The sequence below is a fragment of the Paroedura picta genome, chromosome 4 (genome assembly GCF_049243985.1).
Source record: "Paroedura picta isolate Pp20150507F chromosome 4, Ppicta_v3.0, whole genome shotgun sequence".
NCBI lineage: Eukaryota > Metazoa > Chordata > Lepidosauria > Squamata > Gekkonidae > Paroedura > Paroedura picta.
The window spans coordinates 63,082,362-63,098,299 of record NC_135372.1 but is presented as its reverse complement, the minus strand read 5'-3'; the positions used below and the strand labels follow the sequence as shown (position 1 = coordinate 63,098,299).

Below are 15,938 nucleotides of genomic sequence, written 5' to 3'. Positions count from 1 at the left end.
TTAATTCATGTTTTATTCAGAATTAACATAGTTCAAAAATAACCCATAATTCCTGTACATATATACTTAAAAAAACACTGATTTATCCATAAATGCTTCAGGTTAAAATTGATGTTTTCAAACAGTACCATTGTTATTATATTGCCATGATTGTACAGTGTATTTTCCACACTAGTAATAATAAATTAATAAAGAATGCTGGATAAAATGCTGAAACATTTCTTTGGGGGGAAGAAAGGTGGCAAACTCGTGCACATAAATTCTGTCTTCCTCTAGTAAATAAATAGCTAAAAAACATAATCAGACAATATAAAGCAGGGCAAGAACAAGTTAAATAGCACTTATATTAAGTCTGTGTGTGTGTTTGTAAATAATGTGAGATAGTGAACTGAAACAAGAGAAAATTCTGTCCCATATTATGAAGGCTGAAAGAGATCCAAAACATTATTTAGAGATAACTAGCCCCTTCAGCACTTAGCTTTATAAACAGAAATCCTTTAGAAGTATGACCTGTGTACATTACAAATTCAGTACTCATCTTTTATGAGGCATCTGACTGCATGGCTTTTATTGCTTGGGTCTTATTGCTAGACTGGCAAGGAGTTCAGTTTTCACTTAGAGTTGCATAAGAAGAGTGTTTGCTTTGGTTAACTACTAAGGTATCAAGCCTTAGTTTGAGAGTAGATCTAGTAAGGGTTTATCACATTCACCCTTTCAACAGCAGAGTTCAGAAGCTGCCAATACTCATTTAAGACAACTGCCAAGAAAAGTAGTAGATTTTATTGTCTTCATAACTTTAATTTTCATGGCATTTAAAGAAAAAGGAGAAAAAACATGTGAACAAATGCCTCAAACATTTTCAAATCTTTAGATATACTTTCTTTTTTTTAAAGGCACTCTCCTTGCTCACAGAAACTTAAAAACCCAACTGACTACACTTTAAGAGAATCAATAAAATCCCACTTAAATGAGAGCTACTATTTTTTTGTATGTATTTCTTTGTACAAGATAAAAACACTGTGCTGTTAGTACATTGTGGGCCCCAGTAAGAGACTGAACTGTGAGGGCACAATAAGGTTCTCTTCTAGCCATATTTATGCAGATACCAGCTGGATTTCAGAATGAACATAAAACCAGGTGCAAGAGCCCTATGTAAAATGTATGCTATGATTGCCATACTTCTGATTGGGCATCTATTAAAGGCACATTGACTGGTTGAGTGGGATGTGCCCATGGAGGACTTTGATCGTTCTACACACAGGATATTTCTGTGGATAGCCTCTATGTGCCACTATTTGTGCTGTCTATGCTCCAGGTTGGTGGCTGAGCCTGCTGTAACATTCCAGACAACCTCTGCCTTCAAAGTTTGACTAGCCCATACCAGCACACCAGAACTCCTCAAGGCAGGCTACAGATAATCATAACACTAAGAATTCAGTCCCATGTACACTTACTAAGTTGTTCCACTGAACTCTGCAATGTTTACTTTAGAGTAAGAACACACTGAAGGTAAGCTTCAGAATACAAACATATTGCCTCCTACAGAAGTGTAATCTGCCACTTTCTTACAGATAATAGTGTTTTTATCTGACCGGGTCACAGAGATTTCCTTTAGCATTCCCAGATGCTCCATATATGGCAGCTACTTTTTTCTCTGCAGACAAGGAAGGAATGACCACAAAAGCAACTAAGTCTGGTCAGCGTGAGGTATGTACATTTCTGTCCAGGAAATAATGTGTAGAGGTAAAATCCAAATGAGGACAGTCAATAAGGGCCTCGAATATAGAGTGAGCCACCATGTGGTCCTATCAAACACAATTCAGTATAGGAATCGATACCCTGATTAGGCCCACCACATTGAGAATATGGCTTGAAAATTTAAACAGACAAGAAGTCAGTCCTCAAATACAGACTGGGTTTTTGCTTTGTTTTTTACATCTTATTTTTAAACTCTGAACATTTGGCATTAGCAAAATCCAGAGCCTTTGATCATGTAAGAATCACTGCTTGGTCCCCTAACAGAATCTGACTGATCTTTGGACAGGTTACAAGTATGTGTATATGGGGGCAACATGCACTTTAAACAATACAAACGTTATAAAATTACTATGTCTGATCAGTGAGCATTTTCTTTGTCTCCAAAATGTGTCTAGTAATTTCAGCAACTGCACAAATATCAAAATAGCAAGATAAACATACATTACTCAGGCAAGTTATGATACTGCACATTAAAAAAAATTACCAGAAAGTGAGCTGTAGCTTTCAAGCTCAACAGGTCCTTGTCAATTCCCCTCTGTTCAAAGACCTTTGCTTAGGCAACCCCTTAATTTGGCATCACAAAAATGTACACCTCTATTAGAAGTGGTACCTATTAAAATCTAATATGACACTTTTAAAAAATACTTATATAACAAAGGGCTTCAACCATGTCTACCAGAGATTATAGTAGCTAAGTGCAGAGAGATTCCTATAGAGCATATAATATTAACAACCCTGTCCCTGCACGCGACTTGTGTTCCCTGACCTAATGGAAAGAGAAAGCCAAATAGGCTTCACATTTCTCCTAACCGCCTGGCTCCACATATCCACAATCTATCCATGCATCCTTCAGGTGGATGGGGGTGGGGGAGAGTCTGCTAGGCCCTACAAGGATTCTTCCAAGCTTAGATGTTACACCTATGGTGGACTTGATCAAAGCCCAATGTTTTTAATATATAAATATATACAAAACAAAGTTAGAAAAATATTTCATTTTTGCAGGTTTAAATAATTGCTGGAAAGTGTTAATATAGGAATACATTATTTGTACAATTAAACTTTTCATATATATAATATATAACGCATTTTCTTTTCATAGCAGCTATTGCATTGCAAGTGAAGAGGTGTCAAAATACGGTAGAACACGACCTACCTACAATTTGTGCTGCAAATTATCACATAAGCAGCAACAGTAATCCTCCCTTCCAGGAGAACATCCATACCATGGCTAAAGTTTCAGGAACAAGGAGTGCTCTTCCTGTGAAATGCAGACAGAGGGGATGCCTTGCATATCTTGCACAAACTGTCTAAACTTCATAAGTGCATAGTACCTTGAAGAATGGGAAGGGGAAATTCTACAGTCATTTTCACTAACATATAACTTTAAGCCTGGGGTTGGGGGTCAGCCAATCCCTTCTTCAAAACAAGAAGGGGGAAAATGGAAAGAAAAGTACAAAAAGCAACCTTGTGTAATTGAAGGCACTAAGCCTACAGGAAGATCATAAACACTGCCCAATGCAATTAACATACAGGTACTCCAACCAAGGTCACAATTATCCCCCCCCCCCCAAATCGTGGGACAGAAACAGGGAAAGGATGTACTAACCAGAGACATCGTGCAGAAGATTATTATTAGTAACGAATATTGAGTTTGTTTTTATTGAGTTCCCGTTCCAGGTTTCCTATCAGAGTATCAATGCTTTCCTGCAGATCTTTGAGGTTTACTCTGTGGTTTACTGAAGAATCCATTGTTTGCATTGCCAAATAGGCCTGAAATGTATGCTCTTTGGACATGCAATTAGGTTGTTCAATTAGCTTATCAGATCTGTCTGCTCTGCTGCCATCATCTCCACTTTCTGCATCTTCTGAGGGAACATCGTCATAATCCGCTTCACTTGGAACTTCCTTGGGGTTTACGAAGTAATTTTCCCCACAACCACTCCAGTCTCCAGCGTAGCGGTTACTTGAAGGACTATCCAGTCTGGCTGGTCTAGACCTCAGTATCCCTGAAATTTCAGTACTATTCAAGTTCAACATGTGAGGTCGTTGCTTCTTAGGTCTCAGGTAGTTTACTGAGGACTGCTGTTCAGGCAATGCAGATTCTTTGGCCGCCGAACGTTGCACTAAAGGACACAGAACAGTTTAACTACATTAGGTTAACCATCAGGTATGAAGAGAAATGAGCATAGCAACACTGGCCACTATTTCTGTCCACTCATATGCTTAGAACATGCATTACAAACACATGCATACCTGACAGCCAATACATTACACTATTTTAATTTTACTGTGGTCCAATAAACTTACATGGGCAAGAGTTATGGCCCCAGTTTCAAAACTATCATGCCTCTATGTCTACACACAACAGCAGAAGTCTATTAAAAATGAAATGCCTCAATTAACTTTGCAAGTTAATCACAGTCACAATACTGTTCAAATAAAAGCTGAAAAGCTGCCATCTTTCAGGCCTCCCACACATTCAGCTACGGAAGAGAAGGCAAGCACAGGAAACGTTAAAATGTAACCATCCACTCTAGAAAGCTGCCTTTTTTGGATCCAAATGTGTGCAATGCAGGCCAAAGCTTTTCTTTGCTTTTTTCCCTAAGCAGCCATTAACTCCAACTTGGAGAGGGGGAAATACACTCCACACACATTTGGAATTTTTATTACCTGAACTCATGATTCTACAGCACAAGAAACTAAGAGTCTCCTCTTGTTACCGCCTTCCTATGGTAAATAGCACAAATGTTTTATTGACCAATGGCTGGTGTGTTTTGACTGAAAACTGGATTTGCATAAATGTATATTGCGATTATTCATACATCTACCGCTACACATTTTTAATTTTGTTCCAACAACGTGCTTGGTTGTTACAGGTTATATGAAAAGGACACCTCTATTGCTGTATGCTGATGAAGGGCAAAAGAAAAGGAGAAGACTTGATAAGGGATAGAGAAAGGAAAGGATTTAACAATGACAGCATGGAATGTCACAGTCTATTATGATACAGATGAAGATGGACTGTGTGCCACTGGGACAACAAGAGAAATACATCATTTTTACAGATGGACATTGAGAAACTAGAGTTACTCACACATACTGCCCAATGCATTCAAACCTCTTGAGTGGTTGTGAGTGTCACATGATTTGCTCTGAACATGCTAGGAATGTGAAGGTTATGTAACTTTCTAAGCAAAGACTCTGCTATCACAGGAAGCAGCGTCTCAAAACACACACACACACACACGCACGCACCCTTCAACCTCCTTTGTAAAAGTATCCTGTAAACTGTAAGGAGCTTGTGAACAAATGGTACAGAAAGCTACCATCTAGGTACATAGCATGCATAAAAAGAGAAGGAAAAAATCTATCTTGGGCTCTAGTTGTGAGGGTAAAACATCCATGCCTACAAGGTTCAAGCATTTCCATATTACCATTCGACACAGGGTAGAAAAGGATGAAACCTGCATCTATAGAATTCCACCACTGCAGGGGTAGTCAAACTGCGGCCCTCCAGATGTCCATGGACTACAATTCCCATGAGCCCCTGCCAACGAATGCTGGCAGGGGCTCATGGGAATTGTAGTCCATGGACATCTGGAGAGCCGCAGTTTGACTACTCTTGCATAGATGCATGCATCCACAAACATGCACTGGATTCTATTTCTACAAAGCACTTCAAAGTGTTAAGTATCTTTATTGAACACTTTTCTACTGAAAGTATCCAACTGCTGTATTACATGGACTATGAACTATTACAGAAGCTCCTGGACAACAAATGTAGCTCTATACCAAAAGATAAATATAAAGCATGACAAATACACATATCTTGCTTGTCCAAACCAGGAGGCAATGTAGACAGGCACTTGCCATGGCTATGCTTTGCCTCCCCACAGCAATAAGTCTTATTGGAGAGATGTGTGTCTTATTAATCCTTAACAGTCCTGCTTTTTAAAAGAAAAAAAAACCCCTGCACAACAACAAAAGCTCTTTTGTTTGGACTGTAGTCTCTTAAGGCAAAGAGGTCATGTGTTAAACTTTAGCTGCCAGCTTCGTTACACGTTCCAACTAAACAAGGATCATGTGTTTTCCTTTTTTAAAATGAGATTAACTGTGGCATAAATATGGTTATCAACTTTTCCAAATCTGTAGGGGGATTAGTGTTTAAGTGTTGTGTGTTTATTAAGAGGGGTGCGCATTAAGCTAATCCAAGCAAAACAAAATTCTTGAAAAATGCCTTCTTGGTATTTTTATGGTATTAATTAAGCCAAATAATTGTTTTGCTATTTTTAGGTATCTGAAATGGCTGACTAAAAAATCTTGAAAATATTTGGAATTTTTCAGGACCACTGGTTAGCTACAGTTAAAGTGTTTTTAAAGCGTTCTCAGTCCTTTTAATTACTTCAGGGTGAACTGTCAGCTTGGATAAGGCATTTAAAGGCCCGCAAGCCCTTTAAATACCATCAGAATTCACTTGCACTGCTGCCCTTGCAAAAAAAAATTACAGGAACATGATTGCTTTGGAGTTTAAATGTCTCCCCCATCTCCACTGAAAACAATCGTGATAAGGGCCACATTCTTTGGGGGCCTGTAAAATAGGACATCCTGGCCAGACCATTTTCAAAATTGGAAGGGGGGGTGTGAGGAGAGGTACCAGCAGCATCTACTTTAAAAACAATCCCTCCCCCAGAGTCCCAGATACCCCCAGACCTATAGGAGCCACTGACTATAATGGTACCCATAGAGTAGCGAAAAGGTTCTGCACACCCAAATATTTATCAAATCCAAATATCATACCAGCATTGGGATTTGGGAATATCGGGAAATAGTGATCTTTTTTTGGCTCAATATATCCAAACCTGAAAAAATATCAGTAGTTTTGTGTTTTGAATACCCCTTTTCAAGAGTCCATGCTCTGATTTTGGCAGCTTTTGAGAAACACAGCTCATTCCACAGTGTTTAATTAAATTCTTGAAGAGCCAAAGGAACACTGCATGGTACAGTCATAAGTATCCACAGCAGGACTTGAAATTATCTTATTTAGTCCACAGTCTGCATCCTTGCACAATCATAGATACCTAAGAAAGAATTTTATCTAGACAATTTATTGTTTGTAATTTGCCTAAATACTGAGCAGTTTCAGCTTTCACTGTGAAAAACAACAGATGTGGAATGTATGGTCATATGGCAACAACATGCGTCCAACACGGGAAAGCTGGCATGTTCAAGGACATGGGAAACTGGGTTCAAATCGTTCCTCTTGCAATTGCTGCTGCTTATATCCTGGTATTGCAAATCAGCCTGAAAGAAGGTGCTTTCTGAGAAGTGTTCTAAATGAGGTTCATTAGACTGATAAAGACTGATCATGACTCTGCCTTTAGTGCCCCTGGGCTGATCATTCTTTATTAGCCTAATGAACCTCAATAGGTGTTGGATGGGTTAACGCACTGGGTGAATCAGATGTACTTCCCCCTTTCCTATCTAATGTTGCATTGTAGGGCCATTTTATTGTATAAACCAGTACTATCAATGGTATCATGAAGCTTCCTCCCCACACACATAATCATGTTAAACAAAACAATTTATTTTGCTATAAAGCAAGACAAGTATTGCTGGAGTCAAGTCTGTTCCCCATGTAGCTCCCTTAGAATATTCCACAATACAAGAGGAAAACAAAACACATGTGTAAATATGACCCAGGAAGCACTCAGTTTTGCTTTGACATAAAAAGTAAAATTAATCATTACGGCTCAACAAATAACATAAAGCTGAGCTGCTGTACTTGACAAGGTACCAAAATTGTTGGCTAAAGCTACCCTTAATACTACTCCAAGAGCACCTATTATTTTTGAGTGGCTGATGAGGAGAGAAAAGATAACAAAGCCTCAACTATTACTATTGTTTTTAGTGATCAGTGTTTGGAAATATTAGCTTTATAATGGCAACCCCAGAACTACATTTGTGCCAACTTCCCAACAAGCGGCCAGGAGAAAATATCTGAGAGGACAGATCTCCCCTCCAAATCCACTACTCTTGCTTCCATTCCATGAAGTATCTTACAACATTTTCTATGTACATTAATATCCTCTCTTTTTTATCCAGAACATTTTTGCTCTACTTTCCCCACAGAAGGTTGTAATAAACTGCAAAGTAAAGGCAGATTTTCTCCCACCTCCTCCAAGACATTACCTGGCCACAGCTGAAGTAGGTAGTGTAGAACCTCTATATGTTTTTTGAAATCCAAGGCACTAGCAAGCTCTTCAGAATCCATGAACACTCTGTTGTTATGGTTGGCGGTTTCCTGCCGCTGGCTCAACAGTACAGGCCCAAAACAAACAGCTAGGTTCTGGCATGTCATTCTGTTTATTTCATGGTATGAAGCTACCAGTTTCAGATGGTCCAACAGCATCCTTAGAGTGGCCTAAAAATTAAAAAAAACATCAACTTTGGTTAGCTATTTGCAGGTAAAGACAAGTATTATCATATTGGAGTACTAATTCTTTTAATGTGGCTACAATATTGACATATATGCATAATGCCAATAGTCAACAGAAGACAGCCTTCTGAAAGAATCCTTTGTGTGTTAAGCATAACAATACAGAGATTTGGTGTTTTTGCAGCTGTTCTCTGTTCTTGTAACTCATCTTCTAGGGAGGTCTGCCAAGAAGCATTAGTATATATTGGGTAAATATTCAATGGTAGAGGTAGGCAAGGGATGATTTTAGCTGGGGGCTTACAGTACCTTTAACATATTTTACATTTACTATTTTGTTGCCTTCTGAAGTAATATAAAATACTTTCAGCCTCAGTGGGAAGCTGGGTTTTAAATCAACAGATCAGTTCCAGAGGCTGCTTTTACTGGCTCAGCAACTCATAGGATATAGTCCCAGATGCCAGAACTACTGCCATTGTGCCAACAGAGACTTCACTTTAACCCTACTGTGACACACAAGAATTTCTAGGGGGTCCTTCAGGAATAGGGAACAGTATTGGCAGGAGCTTACAGATTTGGGGAGGGGGATGCGGAGGTCACCAGTAAGTACCCTATTCCTTTACAGAATCAGCCACTGGCAGGCCAAAGTGTCCAAGGAGCATAGCAGAAAGTATGAGCAGGGCTTACTCCTTAAAGGAGCTGGTGTGGAATTCCTGGAAGCTGGGGTAGAAGGAGCATGTGGTGGGCGGAGACACAGGACCTAGGTTAGTGGAATGACTGCAAGCAGGGCATATGACCTATGATAAGAGTCTGGAAGCTGTCAGGGAAAGCCTGAAGGAACAGCTCTGCCAGTGAGATGAGAAGCAGCTTCACAGGGTCCAATGGACAGATGCTTCTCCTGGAAATCTAAAGGAGATTATTACATGGTTTCAAATATTTTGCATGACTCCCATGTCCATATGCCCTCTGTGACTTGCCCTGCCACTGTCAACAATGGAGCCTACCCATTGTGTGTTCTCATTGCTAGACAGCATCACGTTCTTAACTGATAAAAAAGGAGCAGGTAAAACTGCCGCTCACACTTTGCCAGAGAAGTTTCCCTCTTCAGCAAGGAAAACCGCTGCAGTGAAAATGAGAGCAACACAGCTTTATCTGTATGCCTGGCTTCCACATGTGCATAGCCTTTCAATCCCAGCCAAAGCTTCTATGACATTCATTCTGTAACTAACTTAAGTTGTGGTAATAATTGCAAACATCTGCAAATGTTTCAGATACAAACTTGCAGTTCCACTCTCACCAAGCCATTCAGCTGCAAAGTTCATCAGGATGTTGCTACTTTTCATGTAGTGCCTTACAAAAATAACAGCAGAAAAACATAAGTGCTTGCTGGATCAGACCAGTGGTCCATCTAGTTCAACATTCTGTTTCACACCATGGACAACCAGTTACTGTGGAGGTTCATCAACAGAGGATAGAGTCCAAGGCCCTCCCCTGCTACTACCTCCCAGGTGCTGGATACTGTCTCTGAGTGTGGAACTTCTCTTCAGTCACCATGGCTAGTAGCCATTGGCAGACCCTCTTCTCCATGAAACCCCCTAACCCATCTTTAAAGCTATCCATGCTTGTGCCCATCACTACCAACCCTGACAATGAATTCCACAGTTTAATTACTTGTCGAGTAAAGAAGTATTTGCCTTTGTCTGTTCTGAACCTATTTCTCCAAGTTCTAGTATTATGGGTGTGGGGAACAGATCTTCTTAGCCACATTTCCCCTTAGCCATCATTTTTCTAGAGTAGATTGAAGAATCCCTGTCACCTGGCACAGGTTGCATATACTTGAGTATACGTCATCTGGACCTACAGACTTCATGACTTCCAGTTTGCCTAGTAATGCTAGAACATCCTCTCTAGTCAGCTTAATTTGATTCAGCACTTCAGACACCATTCCTAAAAACAGCAGTTTCACCATGGGTATGTGCCCTACATTTCCACAGTGAAAACAAATGCAAAGAAATTGTTTAATTTCCTACGCCATCTCCTCATCCCCCTTAAGCAATCCTTTAATACATTTATATTCCAAAAGCCCAATTTCCTTCTCCTGACATATGTGAAGTAACTCATTTTCTTTTTCTTAATGTTTTTTTGCCAGCCTTTGTGCTCATTTCTGTTCAACTTGATCAGGGAAATTTTTCACTTTCAAAAATACGCCTTTTTGCCATTTATGGCTTCCTTGTCAGTCAAACAGAATTCTGAACTTTTTTTAAATTGACACATCTCAGTAGTTCTTCAGTGCAAACTAAATAAAAATAAAATTTATACCTCAACTGCAAAGCAATGGAAAATAAATTTGGTGTTGATTAAAACAAATTAAACTGGGTCTACAATATATGTTCAACTCAAAGATAATACTTTGTTCACATATTTACTCAGAACTCCTGTTGATTTCAGTTAAATCTGCTGCCAAGATGCAAGCTTAAAATTGAAATGAAAACAAAAAGACCAATCAGATGAGAATCTAGACAAACTGAAGCAATATCAAGCTGGCTGCTATGGCTAAAGTTTATTCAGTTACACCCATGCCAGAACAAGATTCGGTATACCTTGTTTTTGGATACAAATGTCTTCATCGATGGCTAATAAATGTTTGGTAACTTAGAACCTCTACTGTTACTGTGTCATTGAAGAGGGTGAAAGAGTAGGCTGAGACCATGATCCACTCCAGCGCAGATTATAAATCGAAGACCTTTTAAGCAAGGTGATACTATTAAATAACCCAGAAACAGTAACAGTAGAGGATCTAAGTGATCAACCATTTATTAGCCATTGAATTTGTATTCAAAAATGAGGTATACTGAATCTTGTTCTGGCATGGTGTGAAATTGAATACACTTCAGCTGTAACAGCTAGCTTGATATTGCTTCAGTTTGTCTAAAATTGAAATGAAAGCAGAGGGATGAGGAAATGATGACATGGAAGAATAATAAACAGAAAGTTTTGTAAGACTTCAGTATTAAGTCACTATGTTTGGAAAAAAGCTACCTCTGTTGCCTATAATGTAGAAGAGCTATTTCATTTTACTGGAGCACTCTTTGACTGAAGGATAGATATTGCAATCCAGTATGTACCAATTGTATGTGATATTAAGTAAAGCAGTAATCTTTAGTTATAGCAGCTCAAAAATTATAGTTGCATAGAAGTAGGAAAAATTACCATATACTGGCTTATTTAAATCAATACAATTATGTATCCTATAAAATCTTCAGAATAACTACAATTGTTGACTGATTATTAAATATTCACTGTGTTCCTCTTCGCTCAAAAAAATCAATAAACTTCCACCAGCAAGCTTCTCCTTTATTTTTTACCATTGACATTTTACAGCTATTGTACAATCTTATCAATTTCACAAAGTATGCCCAACATCTGAACATTTATTCAAACATCTATTAAAAATGACCACACTGTATTGGTCAATGCCTATCTGTCTGACAGAGGTTCAAATCAGAACATACAAGCATAGGGCAGAGGTACACACATGAATGGAAGTTTGCTTCCTGATTTCTAGTGGAAAGAAGCAAACCATGGTTCAGATTTTTAAAACCCTTCTCTTTTTGACAGTGAGAACAATCATTCATTTTAAAAGCAGAACACTAGCTGGAAAAGAACTGGTCTATTGCAAGAGAGAAGTGATTGCTTAATAGCTGTTCTTGATTTTTGCCAAATATGCATCACTATTTACTCCCATACTGACTGCCGGTGCAGCTTTACTCAGAAATCGGCACTCTCTATTACCCTTCACTTATATTATTTAGCTATTAAGTTTGAAGAATTCCCTGTGGTTTATGGAACTATGAAATTTTTTTTACAAAGGTTAAAGTACAACCTCCACACTTGCTCAGCAGAATTTGAGGCCATCCGAGACAATGGAATGTGAACACAATAAACAATTCTTCAGTCAACAAGCTCATAACTAATGACCCGACTTAGGCTTTCCACAGTGTGTTTCCTAATATGCAAAATGTTGGGAACACATCTGCTCTGTACTCATTACAACAGCCTAGAAACTAGCCAAATATTACCAAGCCCAAGCTACCAATCAGAAAGTTGAGAATGAGAAGCAGCTTGCTCATGGCAACGGTTTGTAGCTGAACCGATATCTGAACTATAGTCCATCACTGTGCTGCCAGAGGCTGTGGTGATGGGATCCCAGTGTTTAAAAGCATACTCTTGTGTTTTTCAGATGCCTGAGACTAACGGGAGTTGACACCAGCACACCTGGCTATACAGCTTTACTGAGATAATTGGCTAGGTATTGCAAGAGTACAGACTTCTGGCATGGCAATATTATGCTCAACAAAAAAATAAGATTTGCAAATTAGTGCTTCATATGAGATAACAACATAAATGCATAGGACAAGGATGCCAGTAGATACCATCTAGTGTTAGAGAAACAGAGCTGAAAAGGGTTGAGAATAAGACACTGGACCACTTATGTCCCCACCCTGCAGCAACATTTGTAGAAAGATTTATACACAATTTAACACAAACTTAAACAAACAAAGCCCAAGATGTATTAGACACATGTATGGGTCAACGGGGTTTACCTTTTCAATATCCGGCAGGCAATCCAAGAGGGATACTGTGTGCTCAGAATCACTAGGGTCGTTATCACATCCAGCTGCTGTCATTTTCAATGGGTTTTTCACCATGGCATCCAACACTGCTTCATAGAGTTGTTTAGTTATCAAGGGGGAAGGTAGTTCTCTTAAATAATCCTTGAGGACACCTTAATGAGATGCAGAACAGGTACAATGTATGAACTGCAAAGTCAGCAGACAATTCAATGTGTATACTGAGAAACTATGATCAAAGCAGAAAGTCCTTAAATTGTTAAACATACAAGCACAAAAGCAACTGCTTTAGTATATGTTAAATCGTAAAAATAGTGCTATGATGCGTCCGTCCACTTCCCACCCTCAGAGGCAATTTTTTTCCTCCATTTTTCTTTCCCTTTGTGACTGAACCACCATAGTTGTCTGTTTTCTTCTTTCCTGTTTTCTGGCTGTCTCACCCTGTCACAGTATGATATTTTACTGCTGGCTACACCCAGGAACCTGAGGGAAGAGAGCCCCCTTTAACTTAAACTTAAATGGCACTCAAGGCTTTCAGGCAAAGTTTCTTTCCACAGTGACTTAAAAACTTTATATTTTGTTCCAGTGTTTCCCAAACACTCAATATACTTTCTTTCAATATTTACCAACTCTTTTAGTTTCCAGAAGGTTGGGACACTCTATCCAGTACCAAACTCCCTTTTCTAAACATACCAGTACTTTTCTTGATATTTAATTGACTCTTAGGATTTCTCAAGGCAGAGATCTCTGCACCCATCAGAGTTAACTCCCTGTTTAACTGTGAAGGGAAATTCTTCTTTCACTATAAGATCTATCTTTTTTCCTTGGCCTAAATGGGAGTCTTCACCTAACTGCCCACTTGTACTTGCCAATCTCTCCAGCATTTTGCCTGTGTTAAGCTGCTCGCAGGCAGGGCTGAATTCAGACACTGTCAGTACTCAACTTTTCTCAGCTAGGGTGAAATCAGATTGAATTTATCCTCTGCATTCAGCTCTCAAGTCTTTCTCTGCTGAGCTGATGCTAACCAACTAGAATCCTTGGAGCAGCCTGTCACTCAAGGCTCTCTGGTTCTATGAAGATTTAACCCTTTACAGCCCTTTACCTGTTTGTATAGCACTTGTAAAGTTTTAAAAGTGTAGTTCATTACAAATGCTGATTCTTGAATTTGAAAACAACTTGTTGCGATTATAATTGTTTTTAAGCATTATAGTCAATTAGATTGCCAATACAAAAATACCTAATTAATAAATTAAGAGCAGTTGGTCTTTAACACCCATGTTTTACTAGTGTAAACTGACTGCTATATCAGGCTGGGCACACATTTTCCTTTTTACTAATTCAAATCTCTCCACCATAGATATCTAGCAAAATTCATGTATTCATTGTACTTATAGTCTGCCAGTCTTAATGAGACTCAAAGCATAATACAATGTAGACATAATTGATAACAGTCCATACAAAGAGAAATCTAATAAATATGTTGTAGATTGATACAATAAATATGAGGAACCGACAAATAAGCAATGCACTAGACCTAAGAGTACCAAAGTTTAGCATATATGGCACGATGCAGAGTATGGATATAATGAAAAATGGTATTGCATTAGTAAAAACAATGAAATGTCAAAAGAGTAACATATGCAGCAAACTGATAATAAGGAGGGCCCTTAGGAAGTGATGGCATGGGTCAACCACAACCAAATGCCTGGTGGAAGAGCTCCCTTTTGCAGGCCCTGCAGAACTAGAATCATAGAATCATAGAGTTGGAAGGGGCCATACAGGCCATCTAGTCCAACCCCCTGCTCAACACAGGATCAGCCCAAAGCATTCTAAAGCATCCAAGAAAAGTGTGTATCCAACATTTGCCTGAAGACTGCCAGAGAGGGGGAGCTCACCACCTCCTTAGTCAGCCTATTCCACTTCTGAACTACTCTGACTGTGAAAATTTTTTTCCTGATATCTAGCCTATATCATTGTACTTGTAGTTTAAACCCATTACTGCGCGTCCTCTCCTCTGTAGCCAACAGAAACAGCATCCTGCCCTCCTCAAAGTGACAACCTTTCAAATACTTAAAGAGGGCTATCATGTCCCCTCTCAACCTCCTTTTCTCCAGGCTGAACATTCCCAAGTCCCTCAACCTATCTTCATAGGGCTTGGTCCCTTGGCCCCAGATCATCTTCGTTGCTCTCCTCTGTACCCTTTTAATTTTATCTACGTCCTTCTTGAAGTGAGGCCTCCAGAACTACACACAGTACTCCAGGTGTGGTCTGGCCAGTGCTGTATACAATGGGACTATGACATCTTGCGATTTTGATGTGATGCCCGTTGATACAGCCCAAAATGGCATTTGCCTTTTTTACCGCTGCATCACACTGCCTGCTCATGTTTAGTTTACAATCCACAAGTACCCCAAGGTCTCGTTCACACACAGTGTTACCTAGAAGAGTATCCCCCATCCAGTAGGCATGCTTTTCATTTTTCTGACCCACATGCAGAACTTTACACTTCTTTATTAAATTGCATCTTGTTCTCATTTGCCCATTTTTCCATTTTGTTCAGATCTCGTTGAACTCTGTCTCTATCTTCCGGAGTATTTGCCAGTCCTCCCAACATGGTGCCATCTGCAAACTTGATGAGTAGTCCCTCCACCCCCTCATCCAGATCATTAATAAATATGTTAAAAAATACTGGGCCGAGCACCGAGCCCTAAGGTACCCCGCTACTCACCTCCCTCCAGTCTGATGAAACACCATTAACAACAACTCTTTGAGTGCGGTTCTCTAACCAATTCCCTATCCACCTAACTATCTGAAAATCCAGATTGTAGTCCTTCAATTGATCCATCAGAACTTAGTGTTGGTCTGAATCATGGTTCAACTTTTTCCTATCTTTTGAGGTCTCATGCCCTTTTTTGGTTCCTGAAGTATTCTGTTTAAGCATATCCCTATTGCATTCATAGAAAAGCTCTTCTGAATAACTTCATTCTGCATAATTTTGCGGGAGTGGAAGCTATTTTGACCTTTTCAGGGAAGCCATTCCATAAAGAGATGAAGAAGCAATAACAGAAAAAGCATGTTGTCCTTACCTATTTGCATGGTGGTACCTGCAGAGCTAC

The 15,938-nt window shown here is 39.3% G+C and overlaps 1 protein-coding gene across 1 annotated transcript in view; it reads right to left on the bottom strand.

Moving 5' to 3' along the window:
* Positions 1–411: 411 nt before the first annotated feature.
* The window catches only part of SYDE2 (synapse defective Rho GTPase homolog 2), a 56,994-nt gene continuing 41,467 nt past the window's right edge, over positions 412–15,938 (bottom strand). The window contains exons 5-7 of the mRNA XM_077333139.1: positions 12,796–12,977; positions 7,948–8,179; positions 412–3,881 (exon numbers count right to left, since the gene is read on the bottom strand). Of these exons, the coding sequence (XP_077189254.1) occupies positions 3,391–3,881; positions 7,948–8,179; positions 12,796–12,977 (905 nt within the window). The 3' untranslated portion in view covers positions 412–3,390. The remainder of the gene's footprint in view (positions 3,882–7,947; positions 8,180–12,795; positions 12,978–15,938) is intronic.